At 54.5% G+C, this 23,317-nt stretch overlaps 2 protein-coding genes across 9 annotated transcripts in view; both read right to left on the bottom strand.

Annotated features, from left to right (window-relative positions):
* Window positions 1-11: 11 nt before the first annotated feature.
* Window positions 12-3,833, bottom strand: MANF (mesencephalic astrocyte derived neurotrophic factor). Its single transcript, XM_043443234.1, has 4 exons — window positions 3,677-3,833; window positions 2,786-2,913; window positions 1,863-2,004; window positions 12-445 (listed from the first exon to the last, which is right to left on the bottom strand). The coding sequence occupies exons 1-4, from the start codon at window positions 3,759-3,761 to the stop codon at window positions 261-263; spliced, it is 540 nt and encodes a 179-aa protein (XP_043299169.1). The 5' UTR covers window positions 3,762-3,833; the 3' UTR covers window positions 12-260.
* Window positions 3,834-4,880: 1,047 nt separating this feature from the next.
* DOCK3 (dedicator of cytokinesis 3) overlaps window positions 4,881-23,317 on the bottom strand; it is a 288,068-nt gene continuing 269,631 nt past the window's right edge. For 3 of the 8 annotated variants that reach the window (XM_043443221.1, XM_043443223.1, XM_043443224.1), the window contains 8 exons: window positions 22,785-22,906; window positions 21,413-21,551; window positions 20,747-20,894; window positions 14,620-14,738; window positions 13,345-13,432; window positions 9,207-9,329; window positions 8,608-8,690; window positions 4,881-7,838 (listed from right to left, as the gene is read on the bottom strand). In XM_043443221.1, the coding sequence (XP_043299156.1) occupies window positions 7,329-7,838; window positions 8,608-8,690; window positions 9,207-9,329; window positions 13,345-13,432; window positions 14,620-14,738; window positions 20,747-20,894; window positions 21,413-21,551; window positions 22,785-22,906 (1,332 nt within the window). In that variant the 3' untranslated portion in view covers window positions 4,881-7,328. Of the gene's footprint in view, window positions 7,839-8,607; window positions 8,691-9,206; window positions 9,330-13,344; window positions 13,433-14,619; window positions 14,739-20,746; window positions 20,895-21,412; window positions 21,552-22,784; window positions 22,907-23,317 lie in introns of those variants that run through there. The other 5 variants (XM_043443222.1, XM_043443225.1, XM_043443226.1 and 2 more) reach the window with 5 other exon arrangements.

Genomic DNA, 23,317 nt, shown 5'->3' with positions numbered 1-23,317 from the left:
AATTCTTCAAGGACAGCTAGAAATTTTCTTCCTTTAATAAAAAAATCCCAGACATACTTTGAAGTCCTAGAGTAAATCGGCAACAGAACAAAGTGAATCTCCCCCAAGGGGACGCTGTAGACCCAGCATCATCAGGAAAGCTCCAGGCTTCACACCTGACTTTGTCAGGAGCCTGCCTAAAAAATAAATTACAAAAAGGCTGTTTGGGGTAGACACAAATGAAGTGTTTTCCCCCTCAGGAGCAGCAGGGATCGAGCCGACTACAAATCAGTCCGTGAACTAGCTGCCTTGGGAGCATATTTAGGCATCAGTTCATTAATCTTCCGGATGTAGTCAGACTTCTCCGCACAGCCTTTGCACGTCTCCCCCCAGTCGTCCAGGATCTTCTTTAGCTCTTTAACTCGGAGCTTCTTCAGGTCCACTGTGCTCAGGTCAATCTGTTTGTCTGGAGGAGAGAGCAGGGAGAATAACCAGCTGGGTGGGAGCAACTGTGGACCCCAACAGTCCTTGCACAGCCAAACTGTCACTTAAAACAAGCAGACCTACTGACTGTAGGGGAGAGACACATGCAGGTGTCAGCACGGACACATGGAGGCCATGTGGTCCCTACAGAAGGAACCTTCTAGGAGGAAGATGGCGCCCATGCCAAGTGCCTCTTACTAAACAGTCACCGTAGAGCTCACGGCACTAGAGAATGACAGTTCTAGGGCGACAGAGCAGACAGACCCCTTGGCCTGTTTCCTAACACAGACCCTGGTCGGGCTCTTGAGTTAGGAGCTTACTCTCCATGACCACCTGTGATCACAGAGAGATCTGTGCCAGAAGCACTAAACTAGGATCACTCTCAGACCAGTTATCCTTGACACAACAGGGTAAAACGCAGGCCTTGGACACTCAATTCATGGTAAAACATGCTGGTGCTGTCTCAGTTTTATGGAAGAGAACAACTCTTCCTCAACCCGATTCTTTCTGAAGACCTGAACTGTTTTTCCCACTGGAAACTTCTTCGGCAAAAGAGATGCTGTGTGCCCATAACCTTAGGCTTTCCTGTTGGGACACAGCTGTTCTTTTCAAAATAGTAAAAGTCACTCAGCCTTCAGAGTGTGCAGTCAGGACAAGCCTGTTAAAGCCAAGTCAGACAACATCTCTTCTCTGCTCAAATCCCAACATTCTCATCTTCCCTCAGACTAAAACCCAAATCTTCACCAACATGCAAGGCCCTCTATGATCTGCCCACCCATCATGGCACTGGCTGCTTTTGCATCTGCCTGTAATGCTCTTCCCTTAGCTGTGCCAGTGGCTAATCCCCCACTTCCTTTTCAAAGTCTGTTGAAATGTCACCTCCTGGGCTTCCCTGACAGCTCAGTTGGTAAAGAAGCCACCTGCAATGCAGGAGACCCCAGTTTGACTCCTGGGTTGGGCAGATCTGCTGGAGGAGGGATAGGCTACCCACTCCAGTATTCTTGGGCTTCCCTTGTGTGAGCTCAGCTGGTAAGGAATCCGCCTGCAATGTGGGAGACCTGGGTTTGATCCCTGGGTTGGGAAGAGCCCCTGGAGAAGGGAAAGGTTACCCACTCCAGTATTCTGGCCTGGAGAATTCCATGGACTGTACAGTCCATGGAGTGGCAAAGCGTCAGACACGACAGAGCGACTTGCACTTTCACTGAGGCCTCTTCTGACCTCCACCCACCAGGATGCAAGGTTGAGTCTGTGCCCCTGCCCATTTACCACCACCAACCTTGCTACGTAACTCACTCATGAAGTTTCTAGTTTATCACCTGCCTTCCCCGGCTAGAAAGTACAGTTCATTAATGCCTGAGCAGAGAGAGAATTCAGTGTTGGTTAAATAATGCCACACTCACCATACTTCAGTTCACAGATCTGACTGTCTTTCTTCTTGAGCTTCTCACAGATCTTCTCCACAGGGATGTGGTGGGACAGGGGCTTGGACACCTCGTTGATGATCTTGGTGGCTGCATCCTCTGTGGCCCCAATGTAGTAGCACTGTGGCAAGAAAGGACAATGGCCTTCAGGAGGTGCCCCTTGAGAGCTATCTCCTCCAAGGCACACATCTTCTGTCTCTGCCAGGACCTCATTTTCCCACGCCCCATCTGTACTGGCAGTCAGATTGAGCATAAACCCCAGGCTCTTAGTACACACTTGGTCCCAGAGCTGACAGTCACCAGATGAATTTAAAAGTCACCAAGGTTCAAACCTTTAAACAGAAAGACAAACCAGAGACTGCCAGGGAAGCTGAGGTTACCAAAACTATTGTTTCATTAGGGCTCTTGTCCTTAATTCAGCCCTAGCCTCCCCTGTGCCCATTCCGTCATCATCACCGGTCCTCACTCATGCCAAGATTGCTCTGGCCTCTGGGCACTCACATTGGCTGTTCCCTCTGCCTGTAAGGTTCTTTCCCCCTCCATAATGATGACCCTGTCTCAGAAAAATTCTTGACTACTGTCTAAGTTAGTGCCTACCCTCTCTACCATACCCTCCTGGTCCATTTTCTGCACAACTTGCATCCCACTGCATCATTTGCCTGTCACTACTCTCCCCTGGTATTTCCGGTGTCCAGCACACAGTAGGTGCTTAATCAACACTAAGAGAATAACATCCCAATGGCCAAATACAGAAAGCACTTCAGACCCACATTAGTTCACTGACAGGAACAGCTGGCCTCCTCAATAGACAAGTGGGCGGGGTCTTGTACTTCCAGGCCTGGGAAGTGGATACTTAAAACGCTGGCAAGGGCCAGCCTGGGGAGGGCCAAACAGCTACTTACCAACCGATTCTCTTTGCCTCTAGCTTCACGGCAGAACTTTATAAGTTCTTTTTCAATAGAGGCTGGAGAGAATGTGACATCTCTGTCTTTGAGGTCCTGGTAAAATCTTCCCAGATAAGAAATACAAACTGGAAAAGAGAAAGAAGGAAGATGCTCCAGTCATCACCAAATTGCAGGCCAATTCACCAGGCGGGAACTCCAGCAGCAATTTTAAATAGGAGACACGGAGAAAGGGGAGTTTTTCTGCCACCGGATTTTCTCGGGTGCCCACAGGTAGACAGAACCGTGCTCCGGGTTGCTGGGTCCCCGAGTACACCCAGGGGATGCGGGGAACAAGCATCACCTAATGACCCACAAATGGCCCCTATCTGCTCTTTCCATAAAGTTTAAACCGAGATTGAACACGTGTCCTTGAGCTAGGCTCACTGTGACCTCATAAATGGACAAACTAGAGGCCGAAGAGAAAAAACCAATGCAAATGCTACTCATTCCCAAATGCAACACCGAACCCCAACATGAATCTTTGCAACCCTATCACACCAGGCGCGGTGCCCACGGGCGGCCCTCAAGACTCCCCAACCTGGGCCAGAACCGCTCCCAGGAGCCTCTGCCCAGTGATGGTTAAGGACCAAAACTCCGGCGTTATCTCAGTTTCAGGCCAAACTGTCTGTACGATCTAGTCCTAACGTTCTCGTCGGAACAATGTTTTTTAGGCCCAGGAAATGTTTTCTAGACTCGGCGTTGGTCTCTCCTCTCTCGCAGACCCCGCTGGGGCCGGCCGCCCCCGCCCGCATCAGCCCCAGCCTCTCAGCCTTCTGGTGGTTGGGTTGGGTTGGGTTCAGCGCCGCCGCCAGGCCGGCCACAGCGCTCAGACCCCCAACTCCGCCTTACCTTCGCAGTCACCCGGCCGCAACGCCCGGCTGGCCGGGAGCACGCTCAGAGCCAGCGCCACGGCCAGCCCGTGCGTGGCCCACATCCTCCACCACCCTCCGCCGCCGCCGCCTTCGCCGGACTGAACCGCGCCCGCCGTGCGAAGCAGCCCCCAGGTCCCGGCCGCGCGCCGTGGCTCCCTATTGGCTGGCGCCCTCCCACGCTCTCCCACACACCGTTTCCCCATTGGTCCACGCGCCTCGGAGCCCACAAGAGCGGCTCCACGCTACCCTTCCTTATTGGCTGGTGGCATCGCCCGCCCTCCGCCCTAGACAGTTGTCGACCGCTGATTGAACCGGGGCTGCTCGCAGGAAGCGGCAGCAGAGGCGGCGGAAGCGGCTCAGTCACCATCTTTGGTAGGGGCAGAGGCTGTGGCCGAGACGGATCGCCGCAGGCTGGAGTGGGATTCGGCCGCTGCCCCGCGCCTGCTCAGTTGCTCTGTGTACTGTCTGTTTTGGGCCCCAAGTCCTCCCGAAGAAGCCCACGGACTTCTCCGCTCTGGTCCCGACTCGTGGTGCAGGTCAGGGGCTCTGTGGTCAGCCGCAACCCAACAGGCAGGGAGGGCAGCCGGCCGCAGGCAAGGCTCTGAAGAGATTTCTTTCCTTTTTCTTAAGGAACCACGTGGGCTGGGGAACCAGCCTTTGGGGAACCGCTGAGGAGAGCCCGGATTGCTCCGACAGGTCGACAGGAGGACCCGGTCGGGGTGGACAGATGTCGGGTAGGAGGGGTTGCCCGTAGGAGGGGCTCCCCTCCAGGCTGTCTTCCCAGAGCTCAGAGGGGAGCCCGGGCCGGGACTGGTTGCCTGGCTTTGAGATCGTAAGCATCCCGCCTTACTTGGGAGATTGGCGGCTTCGGAGGTTTGGCCCCCCGCCCCCCCCCCGGGAAGACCCCTTCTTCCCCCTTTTACTCACAAGCCTCGGGAGCCTAGCCGAGGCGGCTGGTTCTCGCTCTCTTGCTTTCCAGCTGAGCGCTCTGGGCCCTCGGCTGCCCTCCTTCCCGGTGCAAGTCTTGGCTCCCTGTGCTTGAAGGCCGGACGTGGGAAAGGTTGGCTCTGTGCTCAGGACGGAGAAGAGATTTCTATGGGGCTGAAAGGGCTTGGAGCCCAGCGGCAAGGGTTGGAGGGGGCACTTTGCGCTGCTCCCTCCCAGTCAGTGAAGTCAGTGGGTCAGTATCAGGAATTCATCTTTAATTCACATAACAGCAGTCAAGGGAGTGGGGAAAGGGGGGAAGGCAAGTGGCAGATATTTACATCTAAAATTTCACATTACTTGCTGGATTGAGAACATGCTACCACAATATATACAGTAAAATACTTTTTTGGGACACTAGTACAAATTTTTTTTTTTTCTTTTAACTTTGCTTTCTGATACAGGTTAAGACCATTAAGTCACTTCTTATTTTTAACATAAATACACAAAAGAAATGGTTAGAAGTTTTCTTATTTTAAATAAGCACAGAATGCCAGAGGTTAAAAACACATTTATAGGGCTGAATACCAATTGGACAGCACACTCTATACATTTTTTGCTCAAATTCCTGTACAAATACACAGCATTCAAATAGGTATTTACAAATAAGCTTGAAAGAATGAAAATCAGTATTTCACAATCTTTTCAGAGAATTCTCATCTCTGGCCTCCCACTTCCCTTCAGACTGGCTGATTCTCCAAGGAAGGGGATTTGGAATATGTCCTTTTCATTGAATTTGGGAAAAATGGAGAGGGAAAACAAACCTGGCTCACCCTGCAGAAGGCAAGACCAAAGGAACCCACACTCTCCTCTCTACCCTCCCATGCCCCCAGGTGGAGAAGGAAGGTGTTCTTACATGAGGACTGCCTTGTCCAGGGACTGAGGTTCAGGAGTGCCCCAAAACCAAAAATGTGAACTATCTAAGAAATCCAAAGCTAGTCCCCGACTGTTACACTTGGGAACACCAGATGGTTCAGGCCTGCCTGGACTGACCCACTCTGCTTGGAGTCACCCTTCAAGTATCAGGACCCACACTGGTGATAAAATACTCCCAGCCTCCCTGAAGGTAACGTGGCCCCCCATCTTAGCTCATAAATTACTTGCTGGCATTCCTGTTAAACAAGTTGGCATTTGTTTACAGGTGAAAGACACCCTAACCAGGGAAGTCAGATGGGCCAGTGGAAGAGGAGCTAAGGGAGAACGTAGCTGCTCAGCAAGGAGAAGGCAGCCTCGTGACTGTCAAGTTGTGAACTCAAGCAAATAAATGTTTTGTAAAGTTTTTAAAAGTAACTTAGAAGCACCCTGGTAAAATACTATTGCCACCCCACCCTATTCCCCCAACTAATAAACCAAGAGGAAAATCAGTGCCCTGACCTGAAAGTTTCCTATAAAGACATCACTGCCTTCTGCCCAACAGACTGCGGAGGCTGGAGAAACTGCCCTCTTGCTCACCCTGAACCCTGAGTGGTGGTCCCATGGGCCTGGAGCTGGGATCGTGCACTTGGCTCCTGGGAGGGGATAATTCAACCTGCGTGGCTTTCTGCTTCTAGGAGGAGTCCCCCTCCCTGCCAACTGTCCTTTTTACCCAGGAACTTGCTGAACCTGATTGCAAGTCCTCAGGCCTTCGGAGCCTGGCTGGGCAGCCACCCGGCTGCTCAGAGGTAGTGCTGAAAATCCCTGATTCAGGAGCTGGAGGACAGGCATGCTGGCCACTTCTGAAAGCTCAGAGGATTTCCGGCCCTGCCACACCCCAGCCTCACTCCTCTATCAGCTTGTCTCGCAACACATGGCTGCCTGGGCCCGGGGAGGAAGGTGGTGAGGGCAGTCCCTTTGGCTCCAACCCCCACTCAAGCTCCAGAGGCTAGGAGACCACTGCAGATCCATGCACCACGGGCCTCCAGCAGGGCATGGGGTATGTTAAGAGTGGAGGGGAGCGAAGAGTCAGAAATAAAAATGATGGACGGGAAATCCAAAGTAGAGGAGGAGGCAGGGCTGGCCCACGGAAGCCTGGCAGTGCACCCTGGGCGTGCAGTTAGGCTGTCCCATGCCTGTGCCAGCAGGTTGGCCTCGCCAGCTCCTCAGGGGCACACTCCTGGATGGAAGAGCAGGCAGGTGGGCAGGCATTTGTGCAAAATGGCTTGTAGCCCCCTTGTCCACCTGTGACATAGTCCACGTGGTCCCTGCAATCCCTGAATACAACCATTAGCTCTTCTGTCTACGCAGCAAAGGAAGAGGTCCCTAGTGCAATTTCCATTCTGTGCATTGCTGCCCTGGGGGGAGGGCCTGGGCTCCTGCCCCAGGGGCCCCGCGAAGCGGTTCTGTGGTGCAGTACCTCCATCTAGAGCTCCATGTGGTCTGAAACTGCAGGAGGAAGACAGCATCTACTGCACAAAGGAAAGAGGAAAACCCATAGAAATGGAAATGTAGAAAATGAAATAAAAAGAGAAGCCACAACCCTTCATGCTGCTGTGGCCTCTGCACATGGCAACACACGAGTTCACGGCAGTAGAAGAACGTAGACTCGGGGCGGTTCTCTCCTGAGTGCCAGGCCTCTCGGACTCTCTGCGGGGGGACTTGCTTTTCTGACCCGGGGTGGTTGGGCAAGCCGCTCACTGACGGTGGTGTCCCAGCTGCCTCCCTGCCCCTCACTGTTCCCCTCGGCTGTGCTCCCAGGCCATGCGTGCCTGCTCTTCCTTGGTGCTCCCGGGAGGCAGCGAGGCCTTGCGATGCAAGCCCCGAGGCCTCTCGGCCTCCTCTCGCAGCAGCACACCCTCGTCGTGCTCCAGGGCTGGCAGGCGGGGGTGGTAGGGCTTGGGTGGCAGCGCAGGCGGGTCCATGGGGTCCTGAGGGATGACACATCCCGGGGCCGAGTGGCTTCGGCACGGCTGGGCCTTGATGGAGTCCAGGACGGCGGACTCGGAGAGGCTGTAGTGGACGGGGAGGTAGGGTGGCTCAAGGTCTTCGTCAGCGTTCCAGGCCTGGCTTGGCATGGAGTCCATGGTGTCGGTTCGAGGAGGGGCCTCCGAGGAGTGCCCAAAGTTACTCTCGCTCAGGGAAGACACGCCGCTGCTGGCACTGCCAGACAGCGTAGAGTTGCTGCCATCCAGGCCCGACTGGGGGCTGGTTGGGGAGGCTGGGATGGGGTGCAGGGGCGACTGAAAGAGAAGGGGGCAGCGTGAGAATCCCTCTTTCCAGACAGGCTGACATACCTGCCACGGGATGAGAAGACCAGGAGTCTCCTATGTTAATAAACTTTAATACTCATCAACAGCATGTTTCTCGTTTAGCCATCAGCAAGCCCCTGCCTTCTCCCTGGCCCCAGCAAGCCTATGATGCCCCAGCATCACCTGCATTTCTGTGGCCCCAAAATGGCCCTGCCTTTGTGCCCCATGAAGCCAGGTCCCAGGCTTCTGGCTGTGGCTGTAGGGTCACAGACAGAAGGGCTGGGTCGGCAGGCCCGTCGGGGAGGGCAGAAAGAACCCTAGTGGGCCATGGACCAGATGAGTGCCTTCAGCTGCTAGAATCTGTGACAGACTTTTCCAATTTGCAGAAAAATTAATGAGTTTTGCATAAAGGTCTGGTATCTGATGCTTCTTGTTTTGAGTGGACTCCAGTTTAAAGTGCTCTACGACTTCCCACAGTTAACATTTCCTCACATTGTGAACTGTGGTGTGTTGATACCTACACCCTGGCTTCTCACTGCTCTTTGCGCTCACACTGGGTGCCGTGTGTTGCTGTCTGCAGGACCCTCTGACCTCCCCACCGCCATCACATCTGTTACAGGACACGTGCGTCACCTGTACCCCAAGTATGTCTCTCAACACCCCCAGCTTCTGTCAGGCTGGGCTGTCGGGAGGAACAGGGCAGGCAGACCTCAGGGGTCTCTCCCCTCACAGCCTGGGGGCTGTCGCCTCAGAACATTACCTTGCGCAAGGTCCGGGCGGGGAGTGCTGGGGGGGTGTCACCCAAGGGGTGGTGGAAGGCGTCGAAGTGTAGGGAGTAATGACCTGCAGAGGACACAGAAGCGGAGCCTCAGCTGGGCCCTTCTCGGGCTGCATCACAGCAGAGCTGCCGGGGCCAACTGCACGGACAGGAGTCTCCCGCGACCCCTTGGCACTGGTGGCCACGGGAAAACCTCTCTTCACTGACGTTCTCCAAAACACAGGCTGCTGGAGTAAAGACACCCATGCCACACAAGAGATGGAGAAGTCCGAGCGCATCAGAGCCCACAGAACGACAGACCACAGACAGCAGCGGCCCTCTGCCTGCTGTGGGCGATGACAGCCTGGGGAGTCTCGCGCTGGGCACAGTCACTTCCGACGTCTTCAGCCTCCGCGCTCAGAAAGGCCTTACTGAGTGTACCTGCTGCACCTGGAGACCTCACTGACTCCAAGGCTGCGGTGGGGGGGTTCTTTCCTCAGTGGAGTCGGCTGGTCTTCTCAGCCCGGAGGGCTCCTGCCCTCACCCCTGAGCAGGATCTGAGACTGGGGACTACCTGGGGGACCCGCTGGAGGTCTTCTTACCATGCAGCAGGCTTCGGGGAGGCACTGGGGGGGCCAGGATGCACCCCGTGTGGGCAGACAGGAAGGGCTGGGCCTCTCGGGCTCCGCTATCCAGGCTCCAGCTGCTGGGGGCTGCTGGCACCGCTGAAGGGCGAAAACAGATGGCATGAAGGGAGGTTACTTCTCGAGCCAGCCTCTGAGGGGGGAAGTCCTCTACTACCACCTGGGACTTCTCCAGGTATGAACTTGGTACAGCACATGGGCATGGCATGCCAGCTCCTGAGACAGAAAACACTGGCCAAGCAAGACATGGTGGTGGCCCATGGGGAGAGTGGCGGGGGCAGACGCCACTGAAGAGGATGGCTACTGAGTCAGCTGCTGTCTGAAAAGTACTTGGCAGGAGGCAAGCCAAGAGGAAGGAAGAGCAAGGAGGCAGCCTCCCGGCCTTGCCAGGAGGAGAAAAGAGAACAGAAGAGGTGAGGAGCGTGGAACAGGCTGGCAAGACTGACAGAAGAGAGGGAGAGGGAGAGTGCAGGTGAGTGAGCACGTGCGAGAACAGGTGTGCCCGCGCACCCCTGCCGCTTCTGACCAAAGTCAAGAGTCAGGGCCCTCCTAGGGCCTGGCCCCATGGGGAAGCAGGGAGCAGGATGGGTGGGCAGCAGAAGATGCCTGTGTCCACAGCTGGTGCACGGCCTGGGCCCTTAAAGAGCCTGTGGTAAACTACAAGCTCTGCCCACCTCTGCTGCTTCTGAGCCCACTGGCTGGGCCTGGGATGCTCGGGAGTTTTCTAGGCAGGACTGGTGTTCATACGGTGCCTGCTGCGGCAAAGAATATGAAGCCAGGGGTCAGGCTGGGTCCAGCAGGGACCTCTGCTTCCAGAGAGGAGGGAGGGCGGTGGAGCCCCTGGGTGCTTTGAAGCATATAGAGGCCCAGGTACTGGCCCCCACATGTCATGGATGCCATGGATAGAGTGGGCCCTGGACGAAGAGTAACACAGGGTGTCCATCTGTGGACGGGAAGGAGTCCAGGGCTGGAACAGTGGCCCTTCAGCAACAGCTGAGGTGAAGGACTGTAGGAGGGGAGGGGAAAGGAGGAACGGCCGGACCGCGGGGTCTGAGGAGCAGCAGCAGATATGTGAATGCCACTGGTCAACTGCTAGAGAACCACTGCCACTGATGAGAACCATGCCCTTTTTCTGACGGAGCTCGCAGTATCGAGAGACAAGCGGCTGACCCACTGGCTTTGTTTTGAGGCAGTCACAGCTAAAGGGGGCGTTGAGGAGGCTGGGGACTGGGCTTTTCCCACTCCAGGTCCTGAGTGGGGAATGCAAAGCCATTGCCTAAAGGGCACCTGAGAGGCTCTGGGAAGGAAGGAGCCTGGCCTTTCAGGAGGATGTGGCCAGGAGGGGCTGGGCCCCACATGGTCGAAGGATGAGGTGCTGGGGGATGTCCACCCTGGTCCTCCTCGCTGGTGAAGAACGTCAGACTAGAACTCAGCTGCCTCACAGCCTCCCGTCTCAGGAACGTGGCTCAGTCTCACAGACTGGCTGACAGCAGCGGGGGCGGAAGGGAGGAGAGGCAGTGACTGGGTGGACAGGCATTCTGTCTGGTGAGTGCCAGATGGATTCCACCAGAAAGCCTTCCCCAGACAGCCTGAGCCACCCTGAGACCAGGACAGGCCTACTCTCATACAGGCTCTCCCCAAGATGCGGCAGGAGCTTCCTGGTCCTCAGCAGTGAGGCGCCCTCTCCTGCAAAGGAAAAGTTCCATCTCCACGAAAAGCCATCACACCTCGAGGAGTAAGAAGCTTGGAGGCACGTCTGGGTAGCTTCCCCAAAGGGGCTCTGACAGCCTGAGTGCTCATGTGCACATCCTGGCCCTAGAAGAAGAGTGGGACTGCACAAATTCACCCACAAGCGCCCAAAGGAAACAGCAGGCAAGAACGCTAGAGGGGAAGAAAGCTGGTAAGGCTGCAGTGGTTTACAAAAGGCACCCACCAGAGTCACTCCATGTCAACCAGAAATCATCCAGCTTACCCTCGGCCTCCTGTTGACCAGTGAGGCCAGTGAACCTCTGCCATACAGCACCAGGGCTTCCTGGGTAGCTCAGTGGTAAAGAACCTGCCTGCCAATGCCAGAGATGCAAAAGATGAAGGGTTTGATCCCTGGGTCGGGAAGATCCCCTGGAGAAGGAAATGCAACCCACTCCAGTATTCTTGCCTGTAAAATCCCATGGAAAGAGGAGCCTGGCGGGCGACAGTCCATGGGGTTGCAAAGAGTCGGCCGTGAGTGAGTATGCACGCACACACACCAGTGCATAGCGGTTAGTGGAGAATCTTAGATGCAGCACCTATCCTAGGAGAAGAGCGGCGATGCCCGCTGTGTCCTGGCCTTTTCTCTCTCTGCTGTGGACCACCACCAGTCTGAGGTCCCCTGTGCACAGCAGCCTTGAGGGTCAGCTGGCCTGGTCTGGGAGTCACTGCCTGGGAAAGAGATCCATGAAGGTGAGAAGTGGAGCCCTCGTGGGACTCAAGATCCCGACGAGAGAATGGTGACAAGTGCCCACAGCTCCTGCTCTGGAGGAGCCAGCAGAGACCTGAGGAGTTATAACTCTGGCTCTGGGTCCCCCAAGGCAAATGTCTAGCTAGCCCATTGCCTACTAAGCTCTGGCCTGTGGCTCAAATGCGCTTGCTCTGGGCTCAGCCTTGGCTCTGAGACAACCCTCTTTCCTCCCCACACACAGTGGGTGGGCATATCCAGGCTTCTTGCTGCAGCTCGGTCTGAAGCCTGAAGCTCTTCTGGGTCTGGTGGGCGTTAGGTCCTGGTCTGGCCGCCAGCACCCACTTGAGCTCTGAGCCCGTCTGCTAGATCTGAGCTCTGAGCTCTTGGCTAGATCTGCGACTGCTCCACAACTCAGGCAAAGAGAAGCTGCTGTGGTTCCCGGCCTTCAAAGCCACAAAAGCGCTCGGTTTGGGGGCACAAGTACAGGGGTCCAGGAAAGCCACGTGTTTTGGGGATGTGCAACTCAGAGGCTAAGAAGGCGTCTTCAGCCAGAATCTTATCTCCACGCCTGCTGTGGTCGAGCGCCCGGCACTGAGGCCTCCCAGGCACCGAGGTCATGGAGCTGGGTATGGTCTCAAACGGGATGCGGAGGCGCGTCCTCCACGCTGAGCAAGGGAGGAGCAGTGACAGTGGGGACAGCAGACAGCAGACGGCACGTGGTGAGGAGGTGTGATGACCACATGACAGCGGCTTTGGAGGGACACGTCCTGATGGGCCAGCAGGTCGTATTGCTAGGGCCTAAGAGTGCCCTCAACTTACCCCGCGGAGGAGGGGGAGGGGGACCTGCAGGGAGAGGGGCCGATATGCTCGGCCTGCTTGTGCGTGGCAGGTGGGCTGTGCATAGGCCCCACACGGGCACTGTCCTGTGTTAAAAGGAACTCAGGTCTCCATGTCTGGGACTTTGGGCTGGGGTTTTATGGGCCCAAGTCTGGTTCTTCCATCAGCTGGCTGGAGCAGAACGTGGAGCAGAACGTAGATTAGAACTCCACTCTTTGTAACCAGCCTCTGTTCTAAGTATTGCCTGGTTTCATGGTACAGCTGATGGACTTGCAGCGTGGAAAAGGGATGCTTAGCTGTTGCGGGCCTGGGTGGTTAAGGAGGACTGAAGTCCCGCAGGGTGCCTGGGACTGTCTCTGGGAAATTCACTTTGCCATGACCTGTCCTTCTCATTATTCCTGGGGACGTGCTCGGCCACAGGTCTGTTCTGAACAACAAGGAGAGGTCCGCGTGGGCCTGAGTGGAGAGGGACCAAAGCCACAGGGCTTGCTGAATTCTGGGGTTGGTGGGGAGGAGCCCTGGGGAGTGGGTGCCCACTGAGTTTCCATGAAGGTAAGCTCAGGGCAGGTGGCAGCTGGGGGCATCTCAGAGGGTGGGCCCTGGGGAGCCGGAGATACAAACAAACAAGATCTAGATCTCAGCATCAAGCCAAACATGGATTAAATGATGAACACAGGAACTGGTCAGGACTCTGGACAGACAGACTGGCCTGGGTGTTAAAAGTATGGCTCAACCTTGGCCAGCTGGTGCTTAGGGACAAGAGTCAGATGCTCAGGATGGGGACAGACAGGAGAGGCTGCCACCTGGGAAGAGGAATCGTACCTTTTTCGGCCACAGACAGATTGGGATCACTGCAGGGTTTGCAGGCTCCAACCACTTGCTGGAACAGGGCCCGCTGGAAGTTTGGCAGCTGAGGGAAGGAGAAACGTTATCAAAAGGTGACAACAATCAGTTACATCTTGGGGGTGTCATGGGCCCCAGGAGCCAGGGCATTCTAGGATCAGACCAGGAAAATCAAAGCAGTGGGACAGTTCATGCTTGAGATGTGCTGAGAATGTCAGGCTGGTTGGAACACCGTCCATGCTGTCTGGCTCCGAGTCCTTCCCTGTGCAACTGTGCAGTGTCTGGGGCTCCCCTACCACCCCCTGAGTCTGGCTGGGCTCCAGGCTGTCCCGCACATGGCCAACAAGGACATCAGCACCTGGGGGCATCTAACTGCATCCTCCTGTCCTGCCAGGAGACCCATGGGTAGGAAGCATACAGGGACCTGTCGCACCCCTGAGCCCTGGCAGGTTTGGCCTCCTAGAGACGCCCCGCACGCACACCCCCGTGTGAGGGGAAGGGCAGCACTCAGGCCTGAGGTCACAGACATGGCCCGCTGTTCCGTGGGTAGCTGCCAGGCAGACCTGTTCTTTCCACCTGGCAGAACTGCCCAGGCACAGGGAGCTGAGAAGGTCCTGGCACTCTGGGACTGGGTAACGGTCACTGGAGGTGACCCTCATGGCCCCTGAGAGAAGGGCAGGGTAGACTGGATGGGGGAAAGAGCTAGTCGCTGCAGCTTCTTGTTCAAGGCCCCATATGGGACATCTGCAGAGCTCTGCAAATTGTGAGGGGAGGGTCCCAGCGGGAAGAGAGGGGCTTCGGGCAGACGGATGGACAGACGGATGGATGGATGGATGGATGGATGGATGGATGGATGGAAGAGGCAGAGCTTGCCCCTATAGGGATGTCCTTCATGCACACATGGAGGAAGGCCAGTCTCTAGATCCATGTCTGCCACTGCCTTCTCTGGACAGAAAAGAACCAGTTTTCTCTGCTAGGTTGTTTTTAGATGAGGAGTTCAGGAGGCTGGCCAGAAGGACAGATAGCCACACAGACAGTGGTGGGTCCAACCCTGCTGCCATTCTGCCTGTAGCTGTACTCTGTCTGGACTGAGTACAGATGCTGGTCCCCACATTCACTGCTGCTCCCATCCAGGAGGGTCTTCACGGCAGCATGAGGGAGGCATGGACAATGCAGAAAGCCTAGCGGGGGCAATGAGGGGCGTTCAGGCCAGCACAGTCGCAGCAAAGGGCGGTCAGCGGGCTGGCTCCTTACCTGTCCGTTCTCCAGGATGGCTGCTGGATACATGGCGCTGCTCGGGCGGTCCCGGGGCGTGGGCAGCAGCAGCATCATTTCCCGGGCATGGCGGTACTTATCTGGCAGAGAGGGAGAGCCTGTAACCAAGTGAGAACAATCACGCACAGATGACACGCCACAGACGGAGGGCCCAGAGGGCATGCATCCCGGGGAGCCAGCGACCCAGGGTCGGCGTCCCCTTGCAGCTGGGGTGAGGATGAGCTCGGCAAGCACAGGAGGAGTGGAGTGGAGCCTGGTGGTTAGGTGGTGGTGGGGGAGGAGGGGGCTGCACTGGGCATCCCAGCCGAGGCAGGCACATTGCAGACTAGGGTGATGTGGACTCGCTGACGCGGCCCCGTGTCCCTGCTCTGGGGCAGATCGTGAGGAGAGCTGGGGGTTGGAGTTGGGGCCCTGGGAGCCCTGCGTCTCCGGCACTCAGGGGAAATGGGGGTGGCCTGGGTGTTGGGCTCTCTCAGGGCCCAGGTGTGGGCCCAGGCCAGCTTGCAATGGAGCCATCACACAGAAACAGACACATTTAGGTAACAGAGAGGCACGGTTTTTACTGGACACGGTTTCCACACACTTACCTTCTCCAGACACCACTGGCCCTGTCTCAGCTGGCCCCTACCACCTTTCCCCAGATTCCAGGCCTCCCGTGCCTGGCCTCTGCCTTCCTGGCCATCTTACTGCAGACTTAGCCCGAGCGGCTCAGGGCCTGGGGCCCTGCACACAGGGGGCTCTCCGGGGCTCCTCACTCTGAGACTTGCCCTTCAGTGAACGCGGGAGTCATGGAGCTACTCTGGGACTTGTGGGGCCTTAACCCAGGCTCCCGAGTTGACTTGGTTCGTGCTCTTTGCTTATGAGACCCCCTCAGGATTGAGGGGCTGTTACAGAAGCCAGGTGTGGTGTGGCTTAGTCCCCATCGATGCAGGCCATGGTCACACACCCAGGAACCTGTGAACCAGCGGTCCTCAAGGGGACCTTCCACAGAAGTGGTGAGAAGAAACTTGCAGGCTTCCCTTGGGAATATATAATTTAGAAGGCCCTCCAAATGTGCAACTCATTGTACCAGACAGCAGCATGTCCATGTCAAACTAGTGGGGTCTTCTGGATCCCTCATGGGAGGGTCAACTGGACCCCAGTCCTGTCGACTTGTCCGCTGGCAGCAGACAATCTCGCGGCGAGGGGGAATTCTCATGGTTTTCTCGAGTTGTGGTGGGAACCTGGGGTATGTTCTCGAGTTACGGCAGGTATGGCCCTTCAAACCAGCCTCTGGCTGGTTCAAGTGGGTGAACTCCCTCTGTGTGGTTTCTCTTAGTGAAGCTCCTCTGACAGGTGAACCTGCAGCTCTGCAGGCTGTGTGGGCCTTCTCGTGGGGGTGCCCTCTAGGTAGTCAGGGCACGACTGAAAAGGTGGCCAGAAGTTCTTGAGAAACGCCTCTTAAATACTCATTTTAGTCCCAAAGATGAGGCTTAAGTATGTTGAAGAAGTCAGCATACTAAAAACCAATAATGCAGCTATTATTAATGTAAACTTCCTCCATAGCTGGTCTGAGTGATACTGTTTGTGGAGCCTCAGAACTGGCTTTAAGGCCTGGTTTTAAAAACCATCCTTCATTGATAAAGGGATGAGTAAACTACACTTAAAAAAAAAAAAAAAAAAAACTAGGCCTGAATTTCTACTATTTGGTGATATTTCTCCCCTATCAATATTTTCTTTCAGAACTTGTGCTCTGAGGAAATCTCAAGAAGATGGCTGTGTAAAGAAAAGAGGAAAAGGGTTCCCACTGATTTTCACAGTGCCTTCCCAGCAAGAAACTCTGAAGGCTCCCTGGGTCTCGTTGGCCACAGCCCTGGATAAAGCTACCCGCATGTAGCGTTGTCACATACCCATCCTGTACCAGGCACATGGCTGGAACATGATATGCTGCCTTGCTCAATTTGGCCCTGGTCCTTGACATGACAGAGCTCAGAGTCTGGCTCACCAGGCCGAACCGGGATCTGAGCACTCAACATCCTGACACGCGCTGTGGGGCGAGGCTGGAGGGACAGCACCTGGCAGGTCCCAAGGGCTGTGCTTGAGGGCTCATATCCCCGTCAGGTGCTCTGTGCAAACACTAGATTTTCCAACTCTAGCTTCCTTCCCACTGCTATTTTCCCTAGGCGGCCAAAACCATAGTACGTGAGAGTGGTGGCTACTTTCGTGAAAACATTTAAATACGGCAAGGGCTTCTGTGTCACAGGACTTCCGAACTATTTCAGTTGTAGTCTGGTGAACTCCAGGGAGGCTGAGTCCCCAGAATGACTGAGTGTATTCAAAGAAAAGAAAGGAAGTTTAGTCGCTCAGTCGTGTCCGACTCTGCAAGCCCATGGACTGTAGCCTACCAGGCTCCTCCGTCCATGGAATTTTCCAGGCAAGAGTACTGGAGTGGGTTGCCATTTCCTTCTCCAGAGGATATTCCCAATCCAGGGATCAAACTCGGGTCTCCCACATTGTAGGCAGACGCTTTACCATCTGACCCACCAGGGAAGTCCTGAGTATATTCAAGGTTCAATCAAAATCTCCTAGCCTCGCTCAGCCTTTTGACCACCAGGGGGTGCTGCCGACTTACAAGACTGTGCCTTGCAGGCCGTTCACCTAGAAGGTTTCCAAAGCAACAAGAACCACTGCAGAACATCAACGGGCACAGCAAGGAAGCTATTGGTGTCATGACCACTCCTGGGAGTGGGGAAAGTGACTCCAATGGAAAGGACTCTCTGGAACACTTTCTCCATGAAAGCCCTCCCTTCATCTCTAACATCAGACACAAACCCCAGCGTGGGCCATCCCATTTCTTCTGTGCCCCCAGTGCACCTACTACTGCATCTACCACATTTTGGGCCTCCCAGGTGGCTCAGTGGTAAAGAATCCACCTGCCAATGCAGGAGACATGGGTTCAATCCCTGGTTGGGAAGATCCCCTGGAGAAGGAAATGGCAACCCACTCCAGTATTCTTGCCTGGGAAATCCCATGGACAAAGGAGCCAGGAGGGCTACAGTCCATGCAACTAAACAATAACAAATTCAGTCTTCCTCTATGACACTGGGTCTGGTCTTTATCTTCTCTTGCATGTAGGCCTGACACTTGCCGGACCCATGGTTTTCTCCGGATGGGCCTGCACATAGATTGAATCGATGCTGTAGCCTAGAAGTGACTGCCTGCTCTTTATTAACAGCCTCTGCTCTTATCACAGTACCCTGCTTTGGGTCCAGTTCTAGTTAACCTTGGAGAAGGAAATGGCAATCCACTCCAGTATTCTTGCCTGGAAAATCCCATGGACAGAGGAGCCTGGGGGGCTACAGTTCATGAGGCTGCAAGAGTCAGACACGACTTGGTGACTAAACCACCAACCACCACCTAGTTAATCATTTGGTTTACTTTTCTATCAGCCTTTCATTATATGATATTCTGGAGTTTGGCCATCATGATAGCTTATCTCCAGACAAGGGTACAATCGATGCCTTCTCTCCCTAACACACACATGTCATCCTCACATCATGAGGTGCAGTCTTATTCTTTACCCTGCTATTTGGGTTGGCCAGTGACGGCATTAACTGACAGAATGTGGCAAAAAGGATGTTCTGGGACTTTCAAGGCTGGGCAGTAAGAAGCCCTGCAGCTTTTGCCTAGGTGTCTTGGAATGCTTGCTCTGGGCAAAGTCAGCTGCATGCTGTGAGAAGCTCAAGCGACAGAGAGGTCATACGTAGGCACTCAGGTTGACAGCCTCAGCTGAACTCCCGGCGGACGGGCACTGCTGACTGCCAGCCATGTGAGAGAGCTGTCTTGGATGTCCAGTTTAGTTGAGTCTTGAGATGACTCCAGCCCCCAGTGACATCTGATAGCAAGCTCATGGGGGACTGCAACTGAGAACTCACTCAGGAAGCCCTGTCAACCCACAGAACCATGTGAGATGATAATAAATTGTTTCAAGTCACTAAGGTTTGGTGGGCGGTTTTACACACAGGGTTGCAGAGAGTCAGACATGACTTAGCAACTGAACAACAACAACAATTGATAACCAAGTCATCTGAAATAAAGAGGGATTACTTCCAAACAGGGAGAACATAACTTCTCTCTATTCAACTCTGATCGTGCAAGAGCAATGCCCCCTTCTCACTGAGCACTCGTAAAAGCTTGATGAGTGAAAACACCAGTAAACAGTTAGCTGGAAGGACAAAGGTGGTACCAGCCAGCCTGTGAGGTCCCTGATGGCATCTTTGTCCTCTCCAGGGCACCGAGTACTGGGCACTGCCTAGAGGAAGTATCTGAGCACTCAGAGTGGAAGTGAGGTACAATGCTCACCCCTCGCTGCCTTTGTTTTGTTTTTTTATCAACAATCATGGGTCAGAGATCTGACTTCAGCAACAATACCCAGATGAAGACTTAGATGTGGCTGAGTATATCTGAGACAGTGTTCAGGTTAGGAAAGAACCCACACAATAGATTAGATTACAAAATCTGTTTCTGCAGCTTTGTTCAGGAGCTCTCACTAGACACTGCAAATGCTAACCTGCACTAGAGCAGTCACAGCCTATTTCTCAGAGTTTCCTTCCTAGTCCTTCCTCAAACCACCTTTTCATGTGCCTTCTTTACCAATACAAATCACCGTCCCTTCTCTATGTCTGCAGCCCTCACGCACTGACACATCTTCCAGGTGTACCACTCGGTGGGTCATTTCTCATCTTTCACACTAGAAATACCTGCTCCCAGATGCTGGCTCCCCTTTTTTAGCACCTTAGTCCACGCTGGGAAGGCAATCACCAAAGTGGAATGGGCACCGGACTGGGGGCTTGTGAGTGTAAAGACTCAAAGCTCCAAATTCTACTTGGCCACCAACTGATGGGATGGATTTAATTCCCCGGTCAGACCTGTTTTCTTCCACAGGAAATGAGGGGCTGGGCCAGTGTTGGGGAAAGTCTGTAACTACTCTTGTTGTGACCTCAACCCTCCTTCTGCTGTCTGTTGAGGTTTTTCCCAATGGCCCCACTGGCCACTGCATCTCTCTCTTCATCACTCCTACTGTGGGCCATGGATGACTCAGATGATAAAGAATCTGCCTGCAATGCAGGAGATTCAGGTTTGATCCCTGGGTCAGGAAGATCCCCTGGAGAAGGGAATGGCAATCCACTCCAATATTCTTGCCTGGAGAATTCCATGGACAGAGGAGCCTGGGAGGCTACAGTCCATGGGGCTGCAAAAAGTCACACACAACTAAGCAACTTCTTTTCATTTGTGTGCTTTGAAAGAAGAGGTTGTTTTTTTTTTTTTTTCCCTAATGATCATCTATGTCAAACATCTGTGTTATTTCCCTGTCTTCATAATATTGAGAAGAACAGACTCCATCTGTCTGAAGCCTGGAAGCAACAGCCAGTAGCTGGCTATTGCCGCTGTGCTACACAGTCCACCCTGGGGCACCAGGTCTTAAGTCACCACAGCTAATTTCCATTCCACTGCAAGTAGCTCTATCTAAAAGGACAGAGGACCAAACTTGACTGCAGGAACTAGAGTCAGAAAAAGCTGCTGCCTCTCAGAGAAGAGTATTTATTCAATTGAATAAGAAATCAAGCAATAATAACAAGTAGCCTTTTACAGAGCCATCTCTCCTGATTAAGCCTTTCCCAGCTGAACAAAGTATCTTTGGTTGCTGCTACCACTGGAATAACGTTTTCCAGGCTTAATTTTAGTCTTCACACTTAGTTTTCATACCTTTTCATCATGTTTGATCACTCAAGACAAAACTCACTTTTGCCTCAACTTTGGGCTCTATCCTCACAAACACTCCAGTGAGAAAGAGCTGCGCCTTCTCCTGGGCTGTGTGTCCTCTTACTGAAGTGGAGGTGTGTTGGCTGGCTACCTCACTGCAGCACAGCCGCAGCCACTGCCCGAGCAGGGTCTGAAGCCAGAGAAAAAAATATGGAGGTAAGAGCCCTCGAGTCCCTGATGCTAAAAGCATAGGTGAGCACTCACTAAGTCACAGGGCCGCTTTCAAAGACATAGCCACAGATGAGAGGAGCGCCCATGAGGCTCTCTCCTCTCCCTTCTGCGAGCAGCGCCCTGCCGTCCTTACCTCGGGCACTGGAAGGGGCAGAGGTAATCATCTGGGATGGTGCTGAGTGAGTGGAACTCAGGCTGGAGGAAGAAGGGCTTGCCTGGGACGAGGACAGAACAGAGACGTTGGTGACTGAGCCCTGGTACCTGGGGTTGGGATACGCGAGCTGCAAAGGGAGAAAAATTAGCAGGATAGAGGTCCAAATGGCCAGGATGGTAGGACTGGCCCAGAGTTGGCTTCTTCATGCCACCAGGTGCCCAGACCCAGCGTCTGATGCTGTACCCTTGCCCTGATGAAGGCCAGGCTGATGGCCAGCACTAGGGGTCAGCTATAACTCCGATGGAACAGGGCTGCTGGGTAGACTCTAGCGATGGTACCCATGGGGGAGACTGGACTGAGCCATCAGGAATGCCAGGCAGGAGGGCAATTTGGCAGAGGAGCTTTCCCATGGAATCTCTAAGAGCAGCCAGGACTGAAGGCAGAGTTCCTTCTTGGGAAATAAGGCCTGGGAAGTGCAACATGGGGAGATGTGGAGGGAAGGGCATTCTGCTAGCTCTGGGTATTCTGAATTCAGAAACTGGAGAACTAGGCAGCAATGCCAGTCCTCAGGCCAGACCAGCCAGCAGAGAGCTGAGTCCTCCGGGTACAGTGCCCTGGCCCGTTCTTCCTGGACCGCTCTGGTACCTGCATGTGGTGGTACAGGTCTTCAGGAGCCTCGCCCATGGAGCTGTCGCCCAGCATCACCACGTTCCCAGCTTCGCTAGATGCATGTGAGGAGAGGGAGGACGATGAATGGCGGCCGGTGCCCATCAAGTTCATGGGGCTGCGGACAAGAGTGGGAGACGGCCAGGAGTCAGGGCTGGAGCCGAGATGCTCTGCTAGGCAGCGGGGGCAAGAGTCATGGATGGGCGTGTGTAAAACAGTCATCCCCAAGCCCCAGCCTCTCTGGTTGGGAAGGTTCCAGAGCCAATTTTCATACCTGTCTGAGGCCTGGAGCCATCCTGAACCCCACCCTGCTGCTCGGGGGCCCCTGGTGTGGCAGGGCCAACAGTAGCCAGGCAGAGCCTCGACCTAGAGTTAAATGGTTTGTGGCCACTCAGTCTGATGATGTCAGCAGTGTCTCAGGAGGAATGAAGGAGACAAACTGAATCAGGTAAAGGACCCCAGGTCTTCCGAGCCATGGGTTGTGTACTTAAGCCGGCACCCACCCTGCACTGGGATCTGCTCCCAGCTCAGGGTGTCTTCCTGACTTGGGGAAGCTGTCACAGCAGCTGCCTCTGAACCATTTGCTGGCCTCCTTCCATGGCTGTGGCCACAGGCTTGCCAGCAGTTCTTTTCTGTCAATTCTAAGCAGCTCCCCCCATTCATTTGCTCCTCCTCATTTGCTGAGTGCCCACCCTGTGCTGACTTCCTGGTCACAGTGGAAAACAAATCCCAGTGAGGGCCCCTCTCCAGGTTTTTCGCTTGCCTGGCCTTCCTGCCCTGGCAACCTGGAGCCTCCCCTGCGGAGCCCCCGTAACAGGTCTGCTGAGTGCAGAGCAGGCACATCTTGAGGCCTTCACCGCCATGCTGTTCTTCCTGAAAGCCAACTGGGGATCCTCGCTCCCCTGGGATCAGGTCCCAAGGCTTGAGTGAACAGGGCCCATCCAGAGAAATCCTGGCCTCCTTCCAGGCCCTGGAATCCTGCACTCCAGCCACTTGGCTCTACCTGCAGTACTGACCACACTGGCCTGCACGAGGATCTTGAGGCGTCTGCACATGTTCGTGACTTTGCCTGGATCTTGCTCCGTCATCTTCCTAACACCAGTTCTTTTCCAGCCAGCAAACTTCTACTCACCCCTCAGGACTCACCCCGATGGCCCATGTATACTCCTCTGTCACCCTGGATGACCAGATGCGGAGTGCAGATCCTGTGGCAGGAATTGTGTGTTTTCTGTGCATGTGGGTGAGGGGGCACGTGAGTGCACACAATCAGTGTTCTGGACGCCCTTGCTCTGATCTCTGACGTCCAGACTTACCTTTGTGGAGGGGACCCTCCTCAGCCCTAAGGCCATACCTGTGCCGATGGGTCATCTTGATGTTCTCTGGGCTCATGGGGCTATGGGATGCTAGGACATTTCCCCGTGGGGTGCTGGTGCCCGAACATGCAGGACTTAGCTTGTCCAAACCCGGAAATTCCTGTTGAGACATGAGTGCCCCTTCATAATAAATAATTGGGAATAAATAAGTAATCGGTAGCTCAGATATTAAAGAATCTGCCTGCAATGCGGGAAACTCAGGTGTGATCCCCGGGTCGGGAAGACCCCCTGGAGAAGGGAATGGCAACCCACTCCAGTATTCTCACCTGGAGAATTCCATGGACAGAGGAGCCTCGTGGGCTACAGTCTATGGGGTCACAAAGAGTCAGACACGACTGAGTGACTAACAGTTTCACTTCACTTTTTTTCCCCCCAAGTAATTAAGGGGTAAAAGAGAAGAGGCAGGCTGGTAGCAGGAAGGTAAAAGAAAAAAAAGAATCATGTACTATTGGCTGAACCTAAACTCCTACCTTCTTTTGGGCAGTGACCCCGCCACGACTAAAGTACCCTC

Source organism: Cervus canadensis, chromosome 22 (genome assembly GCF_019320065.1).
Source record: "Cervus canadensis isolate Bull #8, Minnesota chromosome 22, ASM1932006v1, whole genome shotgun sequence".
Classification (NCBI taxonomy): domain Eukaryota; kingdom Metazoa; phylum Chordata; class Mammalia; order Artiodactyla; family Cervidae; genus Cervus; species Cervus canadensis.
Note: the sequence above shows the minus strand (reverse complement) of the source record. Positions and strands in the feature narration are given on the sequence as shown.

Excerpts from the sequence above, each read along its gene's own strand:
- MANF (XM_043443234.1), bottom strand. The coding sequence starts at position 3,761 with ATGTGGGCCACGCACGGGCTGGCCGTGGCGCTGGCTCTGAGCGTGCTC. Across the intron at positions 2,914-3,676 it reads GCGGCCGGGTGACTGCGAAG|TTTGTATTTCTTATCTGGGA; the intron begins GTAAGGCGGAGT and ends TCTCTTTTCCAG. Across the intron at positions 446-1,862 it reads GATCTGTGAACTGAAGTATG|ACAAACAGATTGACCTGAGC; the intron begins GTGAGTGTGGCA and ends TCTCTCCTCCAG.